The sequence below is a fragment of the Hemitrygon akajei genome, chromosome 14, assembly GCF_048418815.1.
Source record: "Hemitrygon akajei chromosome 14, sHemAka1.3, whole genome shotgun sequence".
Lineage (NCBI taxonomy): Eukaryota > Metazoa > Chordata > Chondrichthyes > Myliobatiformes > Dasyatidae > Hemitrygon > Hemitrygon akajei.
Window position 1 is genome coordinate 32759597 of NC_133137.1, and position 15170 is coordinate 32774766.

General features: G+C 43.2%; 2 protein-coding genes across 4 annotated transcripts in view; one reads left to right on the forward strand and one right to left on the reverse strand.

Annotated features, from left to right (window-relative positions):
* Positions 1-9343, forward strand: part of pla2g3 (phospholipase A2 group III) — a 96353-nt gene extending 87010 nt beyond the window's left edge. The window contains exons 6-8 of the mRNA XM_073066960.1: positions 2113-2242; positions 4923-5051; positions 8157-9343. Coding sequence (XP_072923061.1) covers positions 2113-2242; positions 4923-5051; positions 8157-8370 — 473 coding nt within the window. The 3' untranslated portion in view covers positions 8371-9343. The remainder of the gene's footprint in view (positions 1-2112; positions 2243-4922; positions 5052-8156) is intronic.
* A 1635-nt stretch (positions 9344-10978) lies between these two features.
* The window catches only part of inpp5jb (inositol polyphosphate-5-phosphatase Jb), a 128426-nt gene continuing 124234 nt past the window's right edge, over positions 10979-15170 (reverse strand). For all 3 annotated transcript variants that reach the window (XM_073065768.1, XM_073065769.1, XM_073065767.1), the window contains one exon: positions 10979-14906. In XM_073065768.1, coding sequence (XP_072921869.1) covers positions 14118-14906 — 789 coding nt within the window. In that variant the 3' untranslated portion in view covers positions 10979-14117. The remainder of the gene's footprint in view (positions 14907-15170) is intronic.

The following is a 15170-nucleotide window of genomic DNA, read 5'->3' on the forward strand; positions in this document are numbered from 1 at the left end:
GGCCCGAGATTTCGACTGTTCACTCTTTTCAATAGATGCTGCCTGGCCTGCTGAGTTCCTCCAGCATTTTGTGTGTGTTGCTTTGGATTTCCAGCATCTGCAGATTTCTCATGTTTGTGATTTTGATGTAGTCAGAAATGGTATTTAGAAGTAAAATTATTCTTTGACTAATTCAACCTGTGAGTCGAGTACAGTATAATCAAGTCCAATGCACTCTGATGTAGGTCACATGAATTGTTGTCTTCTGCTGACCAAAGACAGCCTTCTAAGATGTATTCTTAGTAGCCACACGGTTTTGACACAGGGTTTACATTGCAGGCAGACTCACAGCCAGTCTGGTCTCTAACTGCACATTTCCTCAGTCTTCTTTAGATTAATTCTCTTGTCTACCCAGTATTTTCAGTAACATTCCCACAAGGACATGCAGATAATTATTTTTCTCTTCACTTCATATTACTTTGCTTCACTAAAACTGGGAACCCCCCCCCCCCCCCCACCACCACCTGTCCTCCATCCTGTCAGCAGTTTTCTTTTGTTGAGATTTTCAATTGAAATCACCATTGTGTTTCACTCGAGCAAACACCCAGAAGAACTCCATTCTCATCTCCACTGGGGGCCCCAAGCAGCCCTTTCAGGTGAGCAGCACCTCAGCTGCGAATCTGCTGGGGTTGTCTCTTGTGTCCGGTGCCCCCAATGCGGCCTCCATCGCTGAGACCCGTCGTATATTGGGGGACTGCTTTGTCAGGCACCTCCACACCATCTGCCACAAGCATAACTTCTCAGTGGCCACACATTTTAATTCCCATTCCCCTTCTGACATGCGTGTGTCCACGGCCTCCTCTTACGCCACGATGAGGCCACCCACAGGGTGGAGGAGCAACACCTTATATACCATCTGGGTACCCTAAAACGGTATGAATACTAACTTCTCCTTCCAGTAAACAAATTACCCCCCTCCACTTTCTTTCTTCCCGACTCTGGCCGTCATTTCTTCTCACTTGCCTATTACTTCCCCCGGGTCCCCTCCTCCTTCCCCATCTCCAATGGTCCCCTCTCCTATCAGATTCTTTCTTCTGCCCTTGATCCTCCCCACCCACCTGGCTTCACCTATCACCTTTCAGCTAGGCTCCTTCCCCTCCGCCCCCCAAACTTTTTAATTCAGGGATCTTCCCTCTTCCTTTCCACTCCTGGTGAAGAGCCTCAGCCTGATTCGCCAACTGTTTACTCTTTTCCATAGATGCTTCCTGACCCACTGAGTTCCTCCGACATTTTGTGCGTGTTACCTAGAAGACAGGTCTCTGAACTTGAATAGAATGATGTGTATCTTAAAAGTAACATGCAGTATCATAAAACTAAAACAAATCCACTTCAAACTAAACTATAAAACAAACACTATCCTGGTCTCCGAGAGGACTGTGCCATCCTGGAGTTAAACTCAGCAGAAACTAAGTCTGACATTTTGTCATTTAGATAAGTAAACATTCTACAAGGGCAGAGGTATCTTGTGCTTCTTTAAGTATTTAGCTCTCTTCTCTTTCTTCCATTTAACTTTGGACATTGTGACATTAACTCTGGCTGGGGAGATCTGACGAATGTCCACCAAATATCTGCAAGGTTTTCCTTTGTGCCATCACACCATAGAAACTGTGCCGCATCACCGCCATTAGATGGGAAAGGAATTTAGATTGGTTTGTTCTCCCCTTTAAAATAAAACCTCCTTGGTTGAAGGCTCCAGTGATTATATTTATTGATCACTGGCTGATATTTGGAGGAGACAATATGGACCATAGGAGACACATTGCAATGTAACTTCATTTGTGGATCCCAAAGTTCCAATTGCTTGCTTATGACAGATGCCAGGATCTGCATTAGATCCAGTCTAATCTGGTGTATGGCATTCTTCTGCTGCTGTTTGGGAAGTCAGCATAATCTCTTAATCAAATGAAATTCTTTAATCAGTCCAGATCAAATTTCCTATAGGTCACTAAATCTATAAGTGCCTACCTTGAGTGGAGTTCAATAGCAGTAGAGTTGAATAAATTGAAGGTGAAAATCAATTTTCAAAATAGTTTCCATTATTGGCTTCAATAAAATGTATTACTTATTTTGCAGGTGGTTCCCAAACTTGTGGCTGTTACAAACCTCTGGATCGTTGTGTGCACAAGATCTTGCCCCAGGAATTCAAGTTCTCCCTTTACAACCAGGAACCCAAAACCCTCTATCACTGCAAGTGTATGAGAAGGTAAAGCCACCCCTTTACGGGTTAGTTCAGTTGTTGAGACTGGGCTTGATCCCGTCTCATCAAGTTCTGTGATCACTATTCAATTAGTCCACTTCACATTGATGCCCCAGAACATGCTCCTCATCTTTCAAATCCATGTTGGATTTGCTCAGTCCTATTATTCCTTTCAAGTTGTGCTGTTATTTCACCTGTAGATTACAGCATTTTCCCTACTGCTGATGTTAGAATTATAGGTCAGCAGTTTCCAGTTCTTTCTCTCCTTGTTTCTTAAATAGTGTGGACACATTCCCCTCCAATACAGTTCAGAAGTCTACTAAATCCTGGAAGATGATAACCAGAGCATTCACAGTCTCTAAAGCCACCTCTAGTGTGGTATCACAAACACAAGACAATCTGCAGATGCTGGAGATCGTGTGTGTGTTGCCCTAGTGTAGCGCTCTAGCTCAGCGAGACAGGTCAGAAAGCACTCTGATGGCTGATTCAGATGGCTCAGCACGTCACTGGTACTTGACTACTGGACCTGGAGACAATTCACAACTCTCGATGCCTACTACATGCTTGTAGCATCATTAAAGACCCATCCCATCCCAGACACTGTCGGTTCAATCTCCTGCCATCTGGTAGGAGATCTTAACCAAGACAGTAAGACCGAAAAACAGCTTCTTCCTGAGGGCTGGTGTGCAGCTGAATAAAGCTACAACCCAATTTGCCAATGGCCTTTGAGTGCTATGGACTGTTTTTTTTTAATTAAGCCACACTGCATGCATTGTAAATATCCGTTTTGCACAAACTGGAGTAGCATCATTGTCTTGAGCAATGACAATAAAGTTCTGTTCTATTGGCTTTTTAGCTTGCCAACTTTTTCAGTAATATTTTAAAATTGATATTTAGTTCTTCTGATAAATGTAGATTTTGTGGTCTTCCATGAAGACAGATAGAAAGAAGCTATTTAATTCCCTTGTAATTTCCATATCTTTCATGTAAATTCTTCTGTTTCTATCTTTTTGGTACTTTATAAAGTCTCTTACAGTCTCTTTTGTTACTTACCAGATTACTTTCATATTCTATCTTGTGTTTATACATTTAAACTCCTTGGAGTTCTGAATGTAATCTAAAAAGCTGAGTTCTAAATTCCTTGGGGCTATTTGCATTTCTGTCAAGTTCATCTTTTAACTTTCTCTGATTAGCCACGGAGGAATAGTTGGACACTTTGATTTTTATGTCGTTAAGGTATACATTTTTTCAACTTGTCTATTATGTCTTTAAATGCTGACATTGATGCCACCATCAACCTTTGCATTCTCCCAGTCAACCATAGCCAACTGTCTTTTTGCTCCGGATGACTAATGTTTGTATAGCTTTAAGAACCTAGTTTCAAATTAGAACACACTATATTGGATTCAGAATAAAGTCTGATTTTACTATATCCTTCACAAAAGGATATAATCAATTTACTTTCTCATTGTACAAAATATCCAAAGTGGACTTTTCCTAGTTGATTTCTCACACATTGACCTTTGTATCACATGTATATTCCATGAGTTCATCTTTCATGGTATTATAGCAATTTGATTTAAAAAATCTCCCATGATTAGTCTTGCATGTATCTGTAGTTTCTTGTTAATTCATGACAAGTTGAAAACTGTAACTAGAATCAGAATCAGAATCAGGTTTAATATCACCAGCAGATGTTATGAAGTTTGTTGTCTTTGCTGCAGTAAAATACAATAGATAGTAATAGAAAAAGACATAAGCTTGTATATACAGTATATTACAGTTCAACTAAATACGTAGTGCAAAAATAAAAATAAAAAAATTAGTGAGGTAATGGTCATGGGTTCAATGTCCATTCAGGAATTGGATGGCAGAGGGGAAGAAGCTGTTCCTGAAACATTGAGTGTGTGCCTTCAGGCTTCTGTACTTCCTTCTTGATGATCGCGATGAAAAGAGAGCACGTCCTGGGTGGTGGGGGAACTTAATGATGTATGCCACCTTTTAGAAGCATTCCTCTTTGAAGCTGTTCTGGATACTATGGAGGATAGTGCTCATGATGGAGCTGACTAAGTTTACAACTGTAGCTTATTTCAATCCTGTGTAGTAGCCCCTCCCCACCCCATACCAGACAGCGATGCAGCCAGTTAAAATGCTCTCCACAGTACATCTGTAGAAACTTGTGAGTGTCTTTTGGTGACATACCAAATATCCAACCTAGAAATAATTCCCACCCCTGTTTTGATATCTCTTGGCTTGGACCAATGTGTCATGCTTTAGAATGCCAAGATCAGTTCTCACCACTGCTTTGATCTTCATCCTTACTGACATGCACACCAGCCCATCAATTTCCTTTTCGACTCTCTTTTCTAAATGTTGATGAGCCTCGAGTATTTAGTTCCCACAGACCCAGCTCTGCCTGACCAAAGGTTATGAGGAGAAGGCAGGAGAATGGAGTTAAGAGGGAAAATGATTGAATGGCACAGCAGACTCATTGGGCTGAATGGCTTAATTCTGCTCCTTTGTCTCATGGTCTTATTATGGTCTTATCGTGTGACCAGCAAGAAAGGATGTGGTAATCAATCCCTTGTGCAGAGATTGTACATATTAATAATGTCAGTGCTCTTCGTCAATTGATGCAATGTCTGATTAAATGTTGTCACTTTTTCTCTGACCCTGTTTCTTTCAGGTTTGCAAAACAGATGAAGATGGAAGCAAATGTGAAAATAGTGAAGGAATTGTTCTTCAGATTTGTGTCGCAGAGTTGTTTCCGGCTGAAATCGGTGCCGATGAATTGCAGCAGAGAAGGACCCGTTCTGTAAGTGGTGGATTTGACTGTTGTGGCCGCGGTGGTAAGGGGGTTGGAAAGTAAATGTCAGTGCGAGGGATTCTTGTACCAGTGGGAGGTTCAAAAAGGCAGGTATAAGGACACTGTGGAGCTGCCATCCTTGAAGCAAAATGGCACCCGATCTACAATGTACCTGCAAAGCAACGCTTCAAATCTGAATTTCTACACATGTATCATGGAGAGCATTCTGACTGGCTGCACCACCGTCTGGTGTTGAGGGGCTACTGCACAGGATCGAAGAAAGCTGCAGAGAGTTGTAAACTCAGCTCCATCATGAGTGCTCGCCTCTGTAGTATCCAAGACATTTTCAAGGAGCAATGCTTCAAAAAGGTAGCGTTCATCATTAAGGACGCCCATCATTAGGACATGCCCCCTTCTCATTGATACCATCAGGGAGGAGGTACAGAAGCCTGAAGGCACACACTCAGTGATTCAGGAACAGCTTCTTCCCCTCTGCCATCCAATTTCTGAATGGATATTGAACCCATGACCACTATATAGACTTATTGTAATTCGGCTTTCTATATTATCATGTATTACATTACACTGCTGCTGCAAAGACAACAAATTTCACGAGCGATGCCAATGATATTAAACCTGATTCTGATGGCTAAGAATTCTGACACTTCGATCAGAGACTGTCTGTGGAGGGTGAGGTAGAGTTAATGTTTCTGGTACTTCATCAGGCCTGGAAAAGTAACAGGAGGAGCAGGGAAATAATTTAAAATATTTTGTACAAATTATAGAGGGGGAGAGAACAACGAGAATGTCAGAGACACCACTGCCTTCAGTACGGCCTGGGTGAAGTGACACAAGATGGTAGTTGATCATAGCTTCTGTGTCTGGAGGGGAGTAAAGAGACGGGAGGGGGTGAAGGGGGACAGTGGAGAGAGGACCTCGATAGGCTGGAACTGAGGTGCAGAGCTCAATGAAACCTGTGCTGACACCCCTTGTATCATAATAACCCACAAAATAAGGAAAAGGGACACAATGTAATGAAATTTTACAAGTCAGCAAATGAACAAACAGTAAATTACAGTTTATCTGAATAATGCACAGCCCTGGGGGAGGTAGTCCTGGCTGATCACAGACAGGAGAAATGGGGACAGCGTTAGAAGGGAGAATCAGATCAGTTTTATAATCTCTGTCTTGCAGCAAGTTATTATAAATTATGAAATAAGTAAATCATGCAAAAAAAGGTATAATGAGGTAGTGTTCATGAACCATTCGTGCTGTATCTCTGAGTCAGAATCAGGTTTAATATCACCAGCAAATGTAAATTTTATTGTTTTGTGGCAGCAGTACAATGGAATACATAATAATTTAAAAACTGTATATAAAAATTCAGTAATTAAATTAAATAAACAATGCAAAAAGCAGAAAAAAAGTAGTGAGGTAGTATTCAATCTCCAAGAGAACCACAACTTTGTCATGGTTTGGAGGCTTGTGTGCCTCAGTGACCCGGATAGCTCTGTCAGCTGGAGTGAGGGCTTTGTACTTCGACTGCTGATAGGGTCACCCATGCCAAACAGGTCAAAGAGTAGAGGCCAGACTAAGAGTGGTCCACCGGTCCTCCAGGTTCAGGGGTTCAGCTCAGGGCCAACTACCCTGACTGGTAAAACAAAATTGTTACAAAAACAGCAATGAAGAATCCTTCTTCATCTGAAGCCCTGAACACTGGACTGCAGAGATGGAGGACCTCTATTGCTGTCCTAAATGTCAATGGTATAATCGGCAGTAAGTAATTAGTGTTCATGGGTTCAATGTCCATTCAGAAATCAGATGGCAGAGGGGAAGAAGCTGTTCCTGAATCACTGAGTGTGTGCCTTCAGGCTCCTGTACTTCCTTCCTGACGGTAGTAATGAGAAGAGCGCATGTCTCCGGTGGTGAGGGTCCTGAATGATGAATGTCACCTTCTTAAGGCACCACCACCACCTCTTGAAGATGTTGTCTGCAGCAGGGAGGGTTACATCCATGATGATTCTGGCTCAGTCTACAACCCTCTGCAGCCTCTTGCGATTCTTACCAAGCTGTGATGCAACCAGTCAGCATGGTCTCCTTGTATATCTGTAGAAATTTGAAAGAGTCTTTGGTGACTTAAATTCCTAATGAAGTAGAGCCAGTGGTATGCCTTCTTCATAATTGCATTAATGAGTTGAGCTCGGGACAGATCCTCAGAGATACTGACACACAGGAACTTGAAGCTGCTCACCCTTTCCACCTCAATGAGGACTGGTGTGTGTTCTCCCAACTTCTCCCTCCTGAAGACCACAATCAGTTCCTTGGTCTTGCTAATATTGAGTGTGAGGTTTTTGTTGCAACACCACTCAACCAGCTGATCTTGTCTGCTCTTGTATGCCACCTCATTGCCATCTGAAGTTTTACCAACAAGTGTTGCCACCTGCAAATTTAAAAATGGCATTTGAGCTGTGCACAGTCAAACAGTTGTGACTGGGGGTGGGGGGGGGGGGGTAGAGAGAGAAGCAGTGCATTAAGCAAGCATTCCTGTGATGCATCTGTATTTTGCTCACTAGTTGAATGCCCAAGTGGTTACTATTCTATTATGGATCCCTTGAGTATGCGCCAAGAAAATAAATCTCAGGGTTGTATATGGTGACATTTACTTTGAACTTTGTTGGTTGTCAGTGAGAAGCCAGTGTTATCACTGATCTGCACTGACAGTGGTCTCTGAGGATGCAGTTGTGGAGGGAGGTGCAGAGGCCTGGGTTTAGAAGCTTGGTGATTTGGACAGAGGGATGATGGTGTTGAATGCCGAGCTATAAATCGATAATCAGAGGCTTGATATGCATTTTGCTGCTGTGGACTGGTTGGCGAGGTAAAGAAATTGCAGTTGCTCAGTCAGGAGTTTAACGTCGCCAGTTGCCTTGGGGATTTGTATAGTTGCAGTGTTATATTCCCCATATTTGTGTCCATCCAAGGTCTGTAATAAGGACATGAACACAACAGTCTGCATAAAATGAAAGGGTTTGCTTGGTTTGTGTGGTTTCAGTTTGGCTGAATAAATTGCACACCACCAATCACTATTGTTCACTACAAACATGATTTTCTCTACAGGTGTGGAAGTCAATCCAACTCCACCGTGGCTATTCTCTCCAAACCCAGATATCTACAGAATATCATGAAAGGTTGGGGGACTGGAGGCGAATCCCTGTTTCCGTCACCAGATGAGCAGGAGAGAAATCAGAACGGAACATTTAATAGCACAGACTCTGTTAAGCTGTATCATCACTGTTTACAGATAATTCATACTTTACCTGTAAAGTCTTAAAGGCTGCTTTCTGGGCAACTCAGTGTGGGTTGTGAGCGCAGACATGGAGCAGTACAGCCCAGATGTTATGAGACCTCTTACTCTAAGATCAGTCTAATCCACATAGCCCTCCATGTGCCTATCTAAGGGTCTCTTAAGTATCCCTCATTTATCTGCCTCTACTACCAACCCTTGCACTGTACTCCATGCAGTCTGTGTGCAAGAAGAATACATCTGATATATCCCACCTCTACTCTCCTCCAATTACCTTAAAATTACACCCCCTCATGTTAGCTATTTCCACCCTGAGTAAAAGTCTCTGGCTATCCATTCCATGCCTTTTATCATTTTCTACTCCTCTATCAAGTTGCCTCTCATCCTCTTTGTGATTTTATGAATATTACATGGCTCCACGAGTCTTAGGAGGGCAGCCGATGGTGTATCCGCACTGGACTTCAGAACGAGTGGTCCTGGGTTCGAATCTGGCTGGCTCCTTGCTTGTTTTCCATCTCTGCTGGTTTGAGTGTTGAGCTAGCAATTTGGCCTTGATGCAATGCTAAAGCAACTGCAAGGTTGCCGTCTGATGTTCCAGAGGGGCACTGGAGGATAGTCGAGTCTTAGTAGTAGGAAAAGGATGCCTTGAATAAATATTTTGTCTTGGGGTGCAAGTCTATAGCTCCCTGAGTGGCACTTCGATTTATTGGTCAGGGCATTGAGTATAAAAATTGGTAAACAACTGTATAAAACTTTGGCCTCCTCTACTGTCATGGAGACCAAATTTAGGTTGGAGGAGCAACACCTCCAACCTGATGGCATGAACTTTGATTTTTCTAACTTCTGGTAACTACTTCCCTGCCCCTTTTTCCCTTTCCCCACTCCAATCACCCTCTCACCCCTTGTCTGCTCCTCACCTGCCCATCACTTCCATATTGTTCCCCTCCTCCTTCCCTGCTCAACTGTCCTCTCCTATCAGAATCCTTCCTTTTCAGCCCTTTATCTCTCTTACTTTAACACTCCCCCCCCCAACTCGCCCACCTTCCCCCTCACCTGGTCTCACCTTCCCCCTCACCTGGTCTCACCTGGTCTCACCTGCCAGCACATACTGCTCCTTCTTATTCTGTCTTCCACCCATTTCCTTTCCAGTCCTGATGAAGGGTCTCAGCACAAAACGACAACTGCTTTTCACCCTCCACTGGTGCTGCCTGACCTGTTGAGTTCCTCCAGAATTTTGTGTGTGTTGCTCAAGATTCCCATCATTTGCAGCATCTCTTGTGTTTAAAACTTTGAGGGCACATTTGGGATATTGCATCCAGTTCTTGTTGCTGCATTACAGGATGATTTGGCAGCTTTACAGAGGGTGCAGAAGAGGTTCACTGGGATTTTAATTGGAGTAGAATCTATTACCGAGAAGCTTAAATTGGACAAACTTGGATTGTTTTATCTGAAATATTGGAGGCTGAGTGGCAACTTGATTGAAGTTTTAAAACTAGAAGAGGCAAAGACCATAAGATACAGGATCAGAATTAGGCCATACAGCCCATCGAGTCTGCTCTGCCATTTCATCACAGCTGATCCATTTCCCTCTCAATCTCATTCTCCTGCCTTCTCCCCATAACCTTTCATATCCTGATTGATCAAGAATCTATCAACCTCCATCCTAAATATACCCAATGACTTTGACTCCACTGCCGTCTGGGGCAACAAATTCCAGATTCATGACCCTCTGGCTGAAGAAATTGCTCCTCATCTCCATTCTAAATGGACTTCCCTCTACTCTGAGGCAGTGCACTCTGGTCCCAGACTCCCCCACTATAAAAAATATCCATTCGTCTTTTCAATATTTGACAAGGTTTCAATGAGATCCCAACTCTTTCTTCTAAATTCCAGTGAGTACGGGCACAGAGCCTTTAATTGCCGCTCATATGATAACCCTTTCATTCCCAGAATCATTCTGGTGCACCTCCTGAGGGCCCTCCCCAATGTCATTCTTAAATAAGGGGCCAAAACTGCTCACATTACCTATCCTTAATCAGTCCATGTCTATCCAAAGACTCATATATCCGGTCCCTGATGTCGGGCTCGCTGGCCTATAATGCCCTGGTTTTCTTTTACAACTTCTCTTAAACTGCAGAACAACATTAGCTGTCCTCCAATCCTCCAATACCTTAGCTGTTCCTGAGGATGATTTGAATATCTCTGCTAGGGCCCCTACAAACTTCTGCACTTGCTTCCGACAGGGTTGAAGGGAACACCTTATCAGCTAGCCTCACCTGTCTTGTAAGAACACTGTCCAGAAGAAGGCAATGGCAAACCACTTCTGTAGAAAAAATTTCCAAGAGACCACAATCGCCCACATCCTATGACACAGCACACAATGATAATGAGCCCATGCACAGACAGATGAGATTGGTTTAAATTGGAGGCTTGGTTAGCACAGATACAAGACCAGAAGACTTGGGCACAGAATAAGGCCATTCACCTTATCGAGTTTGCTCTGCCATTCATTCAAATCTGATTGAATCATACTGTTGGCCGAGGGTCCTCTGTTCTGTGCTGTACTGTTCCAAAAATGACTTGACTCCAACAGGACTTTGTCATGAACCATTCAGAATATGCACAAAAATCTCTGTGAAGATTATACTCTAAACTTTATTGTTGAATCAGAATGAAAATGTTTACATCCACAGAGCACATCATGTTTCTCAGCTGCCTTCAGTCAATGGCAGAGGGGGAGACGCGCACATAATGCGCCCAACACAGGAATTCTAGCCAGCCACATCTCAAAATGTACAGGACGTAGGAAGCCTACAACAAAAATGAATCCAGTAGATTTAATAAATTCTTCATATACATAGTTCATTGTCATATGAAGCCTTCACAGTTTAAAAAATATTCCTGTTAAGTGCACTGCCTCAAGGTGCAGAGAATGTTGGCCCTAATTAGTAATCCTGTCAGAATGATTCTCCTAGTGATGCTAGACTTCACAATAAACTAGACAGAAAATGGTTACCGATTTCCACAAACCGAGGTTGGGACAAAATCACAGATGGAATGCTGTACACAGCATAACTGGGGCCTAGTTACAATGTCTTTCAACAATACTGAATAAGATTTTATATTTATTCTTTAGTTGATCAAATGACATTAATATACCTCCTTCAAAACAATCTCCTATATATTTAATCCCTTGTTGAAACCAATTATATAAAAGTTGATTGTCCATTGTAAAAGGAATAAGTCTATTTTGAATTAAAGATCTCTTTGCTAATAAAGATTTTTTTGTCTCATCATCAACATTTATCTTATTCCATAAATCAATCAAATGTTTTAATATAGGAGATTCTTTCTTTTCCCGTATCCATTTAGATTCCCATTTATATATAAAATCTTCTGGTACGTTTTCTCCTATTTTGTCCAGTTCTATTCTAATCCATACTCCATGGAGCATGTGGAGACCTTCCAACAACCAGGCACTCTTTCTTTCTTTCTTTTCTTTCTTTCTTAATTTTTTTCATATAGGGAAGTTAGGGGGGAGGGATTAAGGGGAGGGGGGAAGGGTCACATACTTTTTTTTTCTACACTTGTAATCATTTAAAAATTCAATTAAATAAAATTTAAAAAAAAACAATACTGAATAAGAGAGAGTGATGGGTGAGAAATGTCACGCTCTTCTGCTGATTCCTCAGAGTTTTCTACTCCTTGCTTTTCCATTGTGTCCTAGAGCACAGAACAATGAATTCTTATACATAACAAGTGTACATCATTACAAAAGAGACTTTGTCCAGGTTGAAGAATCCCTGTCTTTACTGAGTCCTGGTTCAGTTGAAGAGTTCATCCTTTTCTTTTCTCAGAATTATGTCAATCAATTCTGACGATCTTCATTTACGAAGTCTGGTAAGGCATCCAGTGCCTTGAACTGTACACCAACTACTGCCAACATATTCACAAAAGCAGCAGAGCAATAAATTATTTTACACAAGGTTTATGTAGCAATATCTATTCTTTGATGCCTATTTTTCTGTTTCTTTTCCCCACATCAGTCAAGTCTAAGTACACATTTGCTATAGTTTTAACTCTTGGATGATGCTCGTCATCAATAGCCAGGAAAAGCCGAGGCCCGGCTTCTTAGTGTGATGAGAAATGAGTGAGTGGACTGCTCTGCACACTCATCTTAGCAGCCACCCACATGAGGGTCCAGGGAGATTGAGAAGAGATTTTTTATATAGACTAGCTTTGCTGGTGAATCTGGGGAAAAAGAATTTGTGGACAAATTGCACGTGCAAAGTGAAAAACTTGGAAGATGTAGTCCAAGTGTTATTTAAATCCTAATTTAGATTAGATTAAGTTTATTTGTCAGATGTACATCAAATTATACAGTGAAATGTGTCGTTTCACTTCAGTGACCAACACAGTGGAATGACTTGGGTAGGGTCTGCCCACAAGGGTTGCCACACTTTTGGCAAGCCCGCAATCACTAACCCTAATCCTAACTATACGTCACTGGAATGCTTGGGGGGGGGGGGGGTAACTAGAGCAAACCCACGCAGACAAGGGGAGAATGTACAAACTTCTTACAGACAGCAGTGGAAATCAAACCCAGACTGGTGATCACTGCCTCTGTAAAGTGACTGCGCTAACCGCCATGCCCCATTATTTGTTTGGCAATTGTGAATTTGACAGCCCTACCAACTGGATCGAACATTTCATTTTAGTGAAGTGGGGTGGGAGTGGTAGTTGATGGACGCTAGGACTACCTGACTGCCAGAAAGTTGGCCACATCTTGGTGAGGCGGACTTCACTCAAGACTCGGAACAGCAAAGCCACATACCCAGATCCACAGGGGTCCATCATTAAATATTGATAGTGGGAGCCCACGATGTCATCTACAGTAGTTAGAAAAGGTGTCAAAGACATCATTTTAACCCTAATCTAGTTGCAGAAGGTGCCACAATGTTTGTATTGATAAGATGCAAAGGGCCATCTGCTGGTTGAAAGGGACCACACGGTAGAAACATCTAATGCAGAGAGAAAAGACCCCTCTGATTGCATTCTTCCCTGAAATATACAGTGTTGTGCAAAAGTCTTATACACGTATACACTGTATATAGTTAGAGTGCCTAAGACATTCAAACAGTACTGTAATAATTTTATGTATTGCATTGTACTGCTTCTGCAAAAAAAACCATGATATGTGTGAGTGATGATAAACCTGATTCTGATATGGGTCTCTATTGTGGACTGAGAGTGGGAAGAGGGCAGGGAGAGGGGAATCATGGTTGGAAAAGGGGGAAGCACCAGAGAGGACATTCTGTAATGATCAACAGACCAATTGTTTGGAATCAATTGACCTTGCCTGGTGTCTCAGGGCTGGGAGTATCTACATCCGTACCATCCCCTGCCTCTGCCAACTGTCCCACACCCCTCCCATGACACTCCAGCCTCACCATTCCCAACATCCCTTACTCCTGCCAGATTTACAAACTTGCTCTCTGCTCCAAGTTGATGAAAGTTTGTACTGTGCAAAAGTCTTTGGCATGCCGAACTACATACATGTGCCAAAGACTTTTGGACAGTATCGTACAAACAGCAGGAAGGTGAAAACAGGAGCAGGATTCACATTCCAATTACATTTCACAAATGGTTCCAGACACTCAGGTGGGAGCTCAACTCCACAATAAAAATAAAGCTGATTGCTCTACACATCTTTAAACTAGGAAAAACAAATATTGTTTGTGCTTTGTTGAGCTGTCAAAGTGGAAAGCGAACTTCTACTTCAGTGTGGCTTTTGGTGATGGGTATTGGACAGGTTTCAGCTGCAGATCCAGGCCTGTACTGCTTTCTCCAAACGCCCTGGTATGCTGGTTGCCAGCACCTCTCTCTGAAGTCTTTGCTGTGTTCTGGCCTTCACCAGCCTCTGGCCTGCCGTGAGTACTGGAGGCCCTAACGCTGGGACTTGGAGACCTGGAGTGATGGCTCTTGGTGCTTGAGAAATTACCTGCTTCACCTCGCCTCACACCTACAGCTCCCGTCGCAGAAGGTGTCTGGGAGAGTTTTGGAGACAGGCGGGGATGCTGAGCACTTTCGCTGTCGTGTGGATGCAGAACCTGGCTAGCAGGCCTCGCGGTGCAGCTGGCAGCCGTGTCAGTAGCAGTCTGACCTTTCCCATTAGCTGCTGAGTGTTTCAACGCAGCTGGGCCTGTTGGTGAGGACACGTCACCAAGGGCACCTTCGGGATTCAGGCCATTCCCCGCAGTGGCTCTGGCTCCCGGCTCTTTGAGATGCCTGGTTTTCGACGCCTGGTCCCCCCGTGGTGAAGGACTGCGGCTTTTGCTCTTGGACTTGGAGCCTACTCGGAGGTTGAGGCCTTGCAGGCTCTTGGCTATTGGGATGACCGGGCTCTTACTCCGACTCCTGCTCCTCCTCTTCTTCATCTTGCCCGGACTAGGGCTGCGGGATTTAGGGCGGATCAACTTCAAGGTGCTCATCTCCTCCCCATCGGAGCTGGAGTCAGAGGTGTCAGACTTGCTGGAACTAGAACTCGAGGAGGGCAGAATTATCTGGGGGGGGGTGAGAGAGAGAGAAAAGAAATCTGATTTTGAACTTCACACAAACCTTGTACAACTTCTTTCTACTCATGGCCTCTGATATCTGAGCAAGGTCTGGCTGCTCGTCTGACTCTCTGCTGCAAGCATTTGGGAATAATTCATAAAAAGATCATGGTGTCACGTACACCATTGGACACTGATCTGCAGAGTGACCCTCTCCCCTTCTCCACGCCCCTCAAAAGAAATTTAGGATAAGGTAAAGAACATGCATTACTT